We start from the raw sequence: 11,197 nt of genomic DNA on the forward strand, positions 1-11,197 counted from the left end.
TCCTGGATTTCTCCTGTCCTACTTTTTTCTCTTGCTTGTTTTATCTATCAAGCTTATTGACTTCAGTAACTCAGTGAAGGTACAGAACTAGTTACGTGTTTACTAGCATTATTGTATTGATGACTTCAATAAATTGTAAAGTCATGACAAAATCCAGTTCATCCATATTCAAGGCAGACCTCAGGCCAGAAAAGTGGACTTTTCTGGGGAAAGGAGCTGTTAAATTAGAAGATAGAGATTTGTGTCGTACATTCTCACAAAATCCGATGCAAGTATCCTTCCAAACATGGGACAATAGGATACATTCATTCTTTATAAATGTGATCTCACTGACATTTTCAATTCATTTGTAGGATTCCAAAGCCTATTTTCATCTTCTCAATCAAATTGCACCAAAAGGACAAAAGGAAGGTGAACCACGGATAGATATTAACATGTCAGGTTTCAATGTAAGTATAGGTGTTCTTTTGAATTCTACAAGCTTACAAAGTTGTTGTCAATTTCTTATAAATAACAAGAATTTTTATAATTGCATGTTGTGGTGCTGACAATTTTAAGCATTATTTTAAAATTTATTACTGTAGGTGTAATTCAGACAGAAAGACGCTTTGATTTATGTTAACAGTTTATTCGTGAGTTCTGTAATTATGGTGGCATTGGTTCATATGGATGGCATAAAATATTCAAAGCAAGTGTGGGGAAATAAGCACTAGAGACTAACGTTTTCCAAGTATTTGGATTACAATCACAGTGATAGATTTAATGACTACATATTCATATATGCATCTGTAATATTCCTGTGTTGAGAGTAATGTGAATATGTTTACAAACTGCTGCTCCCTGAAATCCAGTTTGGGGAATTACTGTCACGGAACATGTTCCCTGATTGCATCACTTATTTGTTCAATGACCTTGGACAAGTTCCTTCCCGAAATTGGATTTCACTTTGTTCATACATGAAGTAAAGAGTTGGCCTAGACTATTTAGTCCCAACTTTCTAGGATCCTGTTGTTGCTAGTACTCATTAGATGTGGAATGTATTCTGCTGGTTTTTAAAAATCCACATTTCTAGCATATTTCACAGTAGGATTGAGTGGATTACACTGGCTAAACCATTTATGCTGCCCTTATCAGAACTGAATTTGTAACTGACTTTGTAGTGCTTATATTTCTGTCTGGTTTTAACTGTGAAATTCTTCAGTTCAGGTCACTCTTGGCACGAACAAGGGGCCCTCTTGTGCACTAAGGGAGCTGTCTCTATCACTCCTCCCTAGTTGATCTTAAAGCACTCCCTTCATTGTCTCTTACCTCCTCAGAATCCTTCAAGGTTTCCCCGTTGACTCTAGAGTTCAATCCGAAATGTTCTGCTGATCATGTAAGGCCCTGCTATACCAGTGCAATTTCCCACTACTCTGTACCCACCACACACACACTCATTTTACCTCTGAGCCTTTCCTCTTGCTTTTCCCCTTGTTTCTCAGTGTCCTTCACCTTTTTCAGTCATATCTTCTTTAGGGGTATATATATATATATATATATATATCCATCCATCACCACATCAAGTTTCCTCATGATCCTTTGTAATTCCTCCCTGCCCCCATACTCCTCCATCCCAGGCAACCACTGATTTACTTTCTTTCAGTTTAGTTTGAATTTTTGAGAATTTTATGGAATCATACAGTATGTATTCTTATTTTATCTAGCTTCTTTCACTCAGCATAATTATTTTGAGATTCATCCATGTTGTTGCATGTATCATAAATTCATTCCTATTTTATTGCTGAATAATAGTCCAGTGAATGGATATACTATAATTTGTTACCCATTCACCTGTTGATGAACATTTGAATTGTTTCCAGTTTGGGGCTATTACAAATACAGCTGCTCTGAACATTCATATACAAGTCTTTGTATGCATATACGCATTCATTTATCTTGGGTAAATACCTAGGAGTGGAATGGCTGGGTAGTGTGGTATGTGTGTGTTTAACTTTTTTAAGGAGCTGCCAAGTTGTTTTCCAAAGTAGTTGTACCTTTGCACATTGCCGCCAGCAGGACGTGAAAGTACCAGTACGTCCACATGCTCACTGACACCTTAGTGTGGTTAAACATGAATCATTTTAACAGGTGTAGAGGTGTCTCATTGTGATTTTAATTTGCATTTCCCTAATGACAAGTGATGCTGAACATCTTTTCACGTAGTTATTTGCCATCCATATATCTTTGTTTAAACACTTTACCCATTTTAATTGCATTGTTTGTTTTCTTCTTGTCAAGTTTTGAGTGTTTTATATATTTTGAATACAAGTCCTTTATTGGATATGTGATTTGCAAATATTTAGTCCCGGTGTTTTTCAAAGAACAGACGTTGTTAATTTGGACAAAGTCAGATTTAGTTATTTTTTTTCTCTTACGAATCATGCTTTTGGTGTTGTATCTAAAAACTTTTAGCCTAACACAAGGTCACAAGCATTTCTCCTTATGTTTTCTCCTAGAGGTTTTATAGTTTGGGGTTTTACATTTAGTTTTACATTTGGGTTTTAGATTTATAGTGTTGGGTTTATACATTTGTGTGTGTGTGTGTTTGGGGTTAATTTTGAATATGATGTGAGGTATGGGCTGAAGTTCTTTTTTGCATATGTATATTTTTTATTTGATTATTTTTTGTTTCACTATTCTACAATGTATTTAACTATTTGAATTTTTTAAATTTTGGGCTATTTTAAAGCTTCCTTCTATTCCAATATTATCAATGCTTTTTGTTTAGGAATGCCAAGATGATCAATACATAAGGGATTTTAAAATAAAGATGGTAAATAGCATAAACCAGAGGCATTAAAGTAACAACTGATAGGTTACAAGAAATAAAATAGGCTCTGTGAGAGGAAGTCACTAGGCTCACAGAGAGTCCTGAAGAAAGGCTGAATCCCACTCAATTGCCCATCTGCTCGTGGTTACTGATTGCTCTGCAGATGGTAACAGAGAAGGGTAACACAATAAATACACATTGTTCTGGAGTCCCAGACAGTCAAGGCACCTCACTGGAGATTAAAAAACTAAAGGTACCACCACCCATTAAAGACAGAGTTAAGACTCTCAAACTATACAATCTGCATGCACCGTGTTGGTTTAGAAGTAACATTCCTCAAGTTCCCTTTCTCTATTTTTTCCTCCCAGTTATAAAATCCCTTTTCTTTTCACATGACACTGTTTTCCAGAAGAGCTACTTTTGTCCTGGGGTAGACTGGGGTGGAGATGTCTGTTGTAGCTGCCAAGAACAGTCTGGAGGGCAGGTCACTAGAAAGGAATAATCCAAAAGCAACTGTTTCTCCTGCAGCTCCAGGAGGAGGAACTTTTATTGGTGGGAGGTGGGAATGGTGAGCACCTGGGAAACTATTTTTACATTGGTCTGAAATCATCAGATCTATAACTTAAAAATCTTCACCAAACCATACGTTAGTCAAGAGATCAGCATGCATCTTTCCAGAAGAAAAAAAAGGCAAAATGGAGAAGAAGAAAAGTTAGGAGTCCTAGGAATTAGTTGAAAGTAAGTATTTTTTTTTTACAGAAATGGACAACTTTGCTTCCCGGGTGGAAAAGTAAAATAAAACAAAGAAAAAATAGTTGAAGAGAAAAACAACGATTTAAAATATGCAATTTAAACTTGAAATAAAATTATCGGAACCTGGTATCCCTGATTATTATTTTTAAAATATTTTCTCATAATTCCATCATCTTTTTCAGCCTTACACCTTCTTTAGGGCTTAATTTAAAAATCTGAACAGGTTTTGCTTTTTTCTTGATGAATTTTGCCATGAGAGATGTAATCTCTATTGAGTTAAATGTATTCTGTCCTTAGATATACGATCTGGTGCCATCTAGGGTATTTTCAAGGTACTGCATATCCAGCACAGCCAACTTTTTTTTTTTTTTTTTTTTTTGCATTCAAAACAATAAGTACCATATATTGACTAAGAGAAAACAGAACTGTATACCCAGCCTACCATTGTAGGAAAACATTTCTATATTTTTAGTATGGTCTTTTAAAAAATGTCTTCTTATTTTACTTCAACAGGAAACAGATGATTTGAAGAGAGCCGAGAGCATGCTTCAACAAGCAGACAAATTAGGTTGCAGACAGTTTGTTACCCCTGCTGATGTCGTCAGTGGAAACCCCAAACTGAACTTAGCCTTTGTGGCTAACCTGTTTAATAAATACCCGGCACTAACTAAGCCAGAGAACCAGGATATTGACTGGACTCTATTAGAAGGTAACTAAAGGTTTCTTAAATTATGTTTGGGACTACAGAGTAGAAATACATAGGCCACAGTGATTTCATAATCTTGACTTTAATAAGTTTCCTTATCGCCTTTAGCAACCATCTGCTAGAAGTAGTCCCAAGGGCTGAGTAAAAAGTGGCAGCTGATAGAAAGGAATGATACAAGGGAACTTTTAAAGTAAGCTAGCCTAGGGTCACTTAGTTTAAGGCCACTTAGTAAACCAATGTTTTATTTTAATATTTTAGAATTAGGTCACTTTTTAAACCTCTCAACAGAAAAATGCCTATATGCATAAAATTTACACACATTTGCACAAAATTTATAAATTTACAATATTTATGTTTCATTCTTCCAGTCAGACTAACTGAAACTGGCCCCAGTTCCTTTCACACTTAACCTACTCAAAAAATAATAATAATGCATGGTAATTATTCGCTTAAGTTCAGGAAAGGCAGAGTTTACCTTTGCCAGATTATATATGCATGAAATATAGTACTTAAAAATTAACAAATGTAAATAGTAGTTCATTGCATGTCTACTATCATTACTATAAAATCTTTAAATTTTATGCTTCTGAAGTTTCAAATAATTTGTTGCTCTAATATAGGCATGTAAAAGGAGTACATATATGTAGTTTAGTATTTGTTAAATGGGTAGAGGGAAGATGTAGATTAATATGAGTATAGAGGTTTATATGATATGACCCTAGCAAATTTTTAAAATAAAAACTAAACTGATAACATCAGTTACTTTAGAGGTATGGGGATTTGGGGAGATACTGGAGGAGGATTAGACAGAGGAGGAGATTTTAAAAACTTCATACACCTCTAAATTGCTTAACTGGTTATTAATAAGGTTGTATTCTTTACTTTTAAAATAAATTCATCCAGTTTAAAAAAGAAGCATGTATCTAGAGAGAATGTATTTAGAGAGGCTGCTTAGAGACTCACAATGGAGAAAAAGCTCTAGATCTGTAAAGAAGAAATAAAATAATCTTATATGTGGGTTGATGTTATATGCACATATACAAGGTATTTAATGAATATATAAACATTGTGAATATTTTTAATAGGAGAAACTCGTGAAGAAAGAACCTTCCGTAACTGGATGAACTCTCTTGGTGTTAATCCCCATGTAAACCATCTCTATGCGTAAGCCTTCCTACTGCTATTGTAAACAGTTATGAACATCATGAATGGACGCTACACAAATAATTACAGCTCTAAACCTTTCCTAAATGTTAGTTTGTAGCATATTACTTATATTGGAAAATGTTGAGTGGTGACTCCCATTTTCATTTCCAAATACACAAAAGCCCAGATTATTTCTTTACATGATCATTAACATTAAGTGAAAGAATGTATAAACGTCTTTCTAACACCGTAGGGAACAGATATTTATATTTTGAAACAGAGACCAGAGGGTGCCTTAAGCAGACCATCCATGATGCCTTGAAGCCTTTGTACTCACTGTTCTCTCAGCCCGGAATGTTCTTTGCCACATCTAATGCGTTATTCCCTTGCTATATTCAAGCCACTGATTCAGATCTTGACCACCACCTACCACTACCTAACCCCTAACCTCGTTCTTTTTTTTTTTTATAGCAATTAAATACACCCCAAATCATATTATCCATATACTTGTTTCTTCCCTCTCTCTGTCCCTCCCTCCCTCCCTCTCTCTCTCTCTCTCTCTCTCTCTCTCTCTCTCTCTCTCTCATTTAAAGGCCAGGGATTTTTGTCCTATGTGCCCAGCTTCTAGAACAGTACTTTTCAAACGATAAACTCTCAATAAATATTTTTAAGAGAATTGGATGGTGTTAGCTCTACTTTCAGCACAGATTGATTAAAAAAATAGGAGTCTTGGGTATTATCTATGGTTTTATATATCTTGTTTGACAGTGTAGTGTTATTGTTTTTAAGGAAACATAGGCCCAGCTGTCTGAAAGCATTGATCAAATTCTTTTTAAATCATTAGTGACCTGCAAGATGCCCTGGTAATCTTACAGTTATACGAACGAATTAAAGTTCCTGTTGACTGGAGTAAGGTGAATAAACCTCCATACCCGAAACTTGGAGCCAACATGAAAAAGGTAGATAATTAGGTTGCTGCACGTATTTCTTACAGACTTTTGATCCACAATTTGTTTCTTTTGTTTGGGAAACTCGTTGGCTCTGAGCTTCTTAAGGAAAGGAACTGTGTCTTAGTTTTGTGCACACGTCCATATACAGATTAAACAAGTGAAAAATCTTTTAAGCATTTGCTTTTGTGTGTTTGCAGCTAGAAAACTGCAACTATGCTGTTGAATTAGGGAAGCATCCTGCCAAATTCTCCCTGGTTGGCATTGGAGGGCAAGACCTGAATGATGGGAACCAAACCCTGACTTTAGCTCTAGTCTGGCAGCTGATGAGAAGGTATGGTACACAATTTTAGCTGTTTAAGCTTCACTGTAATACAGGTCTGTGATCTAGTCCTTATTATTTTTAAGCAAATGTATCGATGACTACATCTTTGAAATTTCTGTGTTTAGACTCTGAAGTGAGCTTAAGTAATGAATATATGTTGGATGGCCAATGAGAGATGGCTTCTTGAAAGTGAGGCAGCAGAACTGTGACTATTTCCCTTTTTGCATAGGAAGCCTGACAGACAGACTTGAGCCTCATTCAGTGTCGGTGAATAAAAATAGCAAAAATTATGAATACCCCATGTATACATTTGAGAAAGATCTCTTAACTGTAATGCTGAAAAGCATTCATTATAACTGGGTACCAGCCAAAGCACAGCTTATTTTAAGTCCTTACCATGGTTGGACTAGTACAAAATGAGACTGCAGTAGACTGTTGGGCTTACTCATTAAAGCACTGAGAATCTTCCCCCCACCAGTGCAAAAGGCAGCTCAATGGCAAGCCACTACTACTTGAAATGTTGGTTGTTTTTTTTTCATACAGTGCAACTCTCTTTCCATGAAATCTAAACCTAAAGAGAAGAAATTAAAGATAAAGCATCTTTCTAATTGAATTTTTTCTCATGAAGTAGATCAGGACCTTTTCTTCTGCTTCTTTTAGATATACCCTCAATGTCCTGGAAGATCTTGGAGATGGTCAGAAAGCTAATGATGACATCATTGTAAGCTGGGTGAACAGAACATTGAGTGAAGCTGGAAAATCAACTTCCATTCAGAGTTTTAAGGTAAGAATTCCATGTTTGACTATTAAACACTGTTTGCTCTAGAAAGTATCTATAATTTGGAAGGCTAGCTTTTGGTTTCTTTGTGAGTGAGAATCATTGTTGGGCCAATGGCGTGATTCTTTTTTAATTCACTGGACTTTGTTTCTGGCAGCTTTATATAGGTAATCCACGTTAATTTGTACACATTGAAATTCTCAGATGTATTGTCCTTTTACACTAGGACAAGACGATCAGCTCCAGTTTGGCAGTTGTGGATTTAATTGATGCCATCCAGCCAGGCTGCATAAACTATGACCTTGTTAAGAGCGGCAATCTAACAGAAGATGACAAGCACAATAATGCCAAGTAAGGGATGCTGCATAATATCCTGGCAAGAGCACAGGCGTTATAGTCAGGCAGACCTGCATTCTCATTCAGGTTCTGCCACTTGAGAATGATGTCACCTGGGGGAAACCTCTTCTAGCCTCAGATTCCTCATCAGTAAAATAGGATCAATCATACTTACCTTGGAGGGCTTCCCTGGTGGCGCAGTGGTTGAGAGTCCGCCTGCCGATGCAGGGGACACGGGTTCGTGCCCTGGTCTGGGAAGATCCCACATGCCGCGGAGCGGCTGGGCCCGTGAGCCATGGATGCTGAGCCTGCGCGTCCGGAGCCTGTGCTCCGCAACGGGAGAGGCCACGACAGTGAGAGGCCCGCGTACCGCAAATAATAATAATACTTATCTTGGAGATTTTGAAATGTATAAAATCTGTAAGAGCCTAGCGTTGCACCTGACCTAGTAGGTAGGTGCTCAGTCAGTCGTTGCTTTAGTAGATTACAGAAATAATGTATGTTTTAATGCAACTTAGCTGCAAACTCACAAGTGAAAGATGAGCTAAGAATAACCATGCCTTTGATAAGAGTATTCTTCTGTCGCACTCTTTTAACACACATTATCTAGTGATGTCTCTCTTACTGTGCATAGACCAATTTACTATGTATGTTGAGTTTATTATCTTGGTCCCTTAAGTGGGTAGGATGCTAAACCCTCAGGTGGAACTGTGCCTTGAAAGTTTCCTGTGTTTCAACAGTATTGAGGTCTTTTCCACCTGTCTCTTCCCTTCTCCAAAGACCTAGACTGTGATCTGGTTTCACGGGTAACCCATGAAAACTTTCCCAGTACACACTGAAAATCAGCCCCCAGCTGGACTTCACAGGATAGCTAAGAAACATTACTGCAAAACTTCGTGGTTAAGCACGTCATTTCTGCCCTCCTTAAAAAAATATTTGTAGCGTAATATGATAAAGATTTAATATCCATAATTTATAGAGAACTCCTGAGGTGTCTTTTTCCAGATGCTTGATCATCTTTAAAGATTCCTGTTACAGAACACCTAGAAATGCCTTGTGTATTAATTGAGGGAAGCTCCTGCAGATTCCCCCAGCTGGACATGTCATGTTCTTTTCTCCCTTCCTTTCTCTACACTTTGCATTCCTTGCTTCGGCCACTCTGGCCATGTACCATGTAGGCTCTCTCCCCTCCCTTGAATATTTGGAAGTATTCACTGCATCTACCAACTTGTATTTTGCGTCTGGCATAATTTTTTCCACCCCAAATCTCTAAGATCTCATGAGAGTTACTATTATCTTATTACATGCTCAACGAGAATATCAATCTGGGTAATTATATATTCTAGAAAACTATTTTTTTCATATCAAATCAGTGCTCCAAAATTATTTCTCATTTTATATTGTAGAAAAAGAGTGAATAAATATTATCAGCCCAAAATAGTAGAGCTTAAAAATCTGGTGTCACTTATAAGTGACCTCACAAACAAAATAAAACAGAAAACAAAATAACGAAAAATGAAATCATTCTGATTTGAACTTTCACTATAGAAGTTTTGTGTCCCAGACAAATGATTATATAAGAGGAAATAGATGTCTCATGTTGTGCCCTTGACTGACCAGAATTTCACCTTAATTATTGTTTCCTCCAAAAATAGGTACGCAGTGTCAATGGCTAGAAGAATTGGAGCCAGGGTGTATGCTCTCCCGGAAGACCTTGTGGAAGTAAAGCCCAAGATGGTCATGACTGTGTTTGCATGCTTGATGGGCAGGGGAATGAAGAGAGTGTAAAATAACCAATTTGAATAAAAACAACCTTGCTCCCGAGTGCATGATTAGCAGGTCAGCAATTTCCAGGTGAAATGCTCATGGCTTAAGGAACCATTGGTTATTTAAAGGACTTTTAACAAGACTAAGCTCATCATGGGAGCCCTCAGGGGAAAGAGTTTTAATAACAACTCCTCTTTCCCGTAGTCAAGGTGGATTTGTCATGCCCACCTGAAATGTGCTCATAGCCAAATCATTTACTCGCTCCTCCTAGATCGCTGCCCTTGACGTTTCCCATTGCTGTACGTATTTCTCTCTGTTTCTGTTTCCCTCTTAGAATGTCCACCTCCTGGGACTTGCTTAGATGATTGGATATGAATATTATTAGGCAATAATTCTGCTTTTCATCCAGTATGCTAGTTCTTATTCAAGAACTGTGGTCAGAGGGTATTTGGATATGAGTATCCTTCGCTTATCTCTCTAGTACTGAAAATTTACAGAAGTAACTGGCTGTGTAGAATGTAATAGAAGCTTTTCATATTCGTTTATTCTTAAAAATCAGTATCTTTTTACAGTATTCTTTCTACATGATCCTTTTTTGTACATTTAAGAATATTTTGATTACATTAAATAAGACTGCTGATTTTGCTACTTTTTTTAAGGGGTCTTCAAGTAAGTAAAAAACATACATTATAGGTAGAAGAAAAATGTACCTTGAATTTCCATCTTCCCTCTCACACCGAAGCTGTAAACAATTGACATGTTTTGTCTTAAAACACTTGGTTCAATATATGCTTATTTGTTTTAAAACCTGTATCATCAAACTCTCTCTTTAGATTTAAAGTGCTGTTGAATATGACACTTTTGAGGAGAGAGTGGGCTCAGAATTTAGGCAGGATACGGTAGGCCAAGTATGCTAAGTGTATAATAAATTTTCTAATTTTACACCTAAGACAAGGAGATGTGGTCACTAAAAAATAAACATATATGTAGGACTTAATGTACTCTTGCTTTGTCAAGCTGTTTGCTATAGTTTTCAAGATCACAATGTTACTCTAACTCTGAAAAGTGATGTAATCTGGTAGCAATGTATTAGTTCAAATAAAGGCATTTACATAATAATTAGTCTCTTCATGCTTCTGTCCCTTAGTAGTATGCCAGTAATGTTTGCCAGGTTTTTTCCTCCAATATTCTAACTCTTTTTCTGGTGTACTTTATAAAATGATGTTTGTTAAATTTAAGCTTTTGGAGCTGAATTACAGGGGCTGACTGAGTTAAGGATACGATCAGTGGGGTAAGATGGTTTTCTCCAACTTACCAAAATTTCCTTATCCAATTTCTCCCTTTTTCTTTCTTTTCCATCTCATTCACTCTTTTCAATGTTTGATTTTATACAGAAGATCGAAACAGTGGGTATCAGAACAACCAGGGAAGAGAGATGGTTTACGTTAGGTTTTCTCAACCTCATCACCATATGGACATTTTGAGCTGGATAATTCTTTGTTGGAGGTGGGAGGGAGCTGTCCTGTGCATTGCAGGGGTTTAGCTCTATCCCTGGCCTCTACCCACAGATGTCAGTAGCACACCCCCAGTGTGTAGATAAAATATGTCTCCAGACCTGGCCAAATGTTCC

At 36.9% G+C, this 11,197-nt stretch overlaps 1 protein-coding gene across 2 annotated transcripts in view; it reads left to right on the top strand.

Annotated features, from left to right (window-relative positions):
- PLS3 (plastin 3) overlaps positions 1–10,790 on the top strand; it is an 89,714-nt gene extending 78,924 nt beyond the window's left edge. For both annotated transcript variants that reach the window (XM_082864843.1, XM_082864844.1), the window contains exons 9-16: positions 354–449; positions 4,076–4,271; positions 5,354–5,432; positions 6,259–6,373; positions 6,562–6,695; positions 7,347–7,470; positions 7,691–7,815; positions 9,456–10,790. In XM_082864843.1, coding sequence (XP_082720969.1) covers positions 354–449; positions 4,076–4,271; positions 5,354–5,432; positions 6,259–6,373; positions 6,562–6,695; positions 7,347–7,470; positions 7,691–7,815; positions 9,456–9,588 — 1,002 coding nt within the window. In that variant the 3' untranslated portion in view covers positions 9,589–10,790. The remainder of the gene's footprint in view (positions 1–353; positions 450–4,075; positions 4,272–5,353; positions 5,433–6,258; positions 6,374–6,561; positions 6,696–7,346; positions 7,471–7,690; positions 7,816–9,455) is intronic.
- Positions 10,791–11,197: the final 407 nt, after the last annotated feature.

Source organism: Leucopleurus acutus (assembly GCF_964270905.1).
Source record: "Leucopleurus acutus genome assembly, chromosome: X".
Classification (NCBI taxonomy): domain Eukaryota; kingdom Metazoa; phylum Chordata; class Mammalia; order Artiodactyla; family Delphinidae; genus Leucopleurus; species Leucopleurus acutus.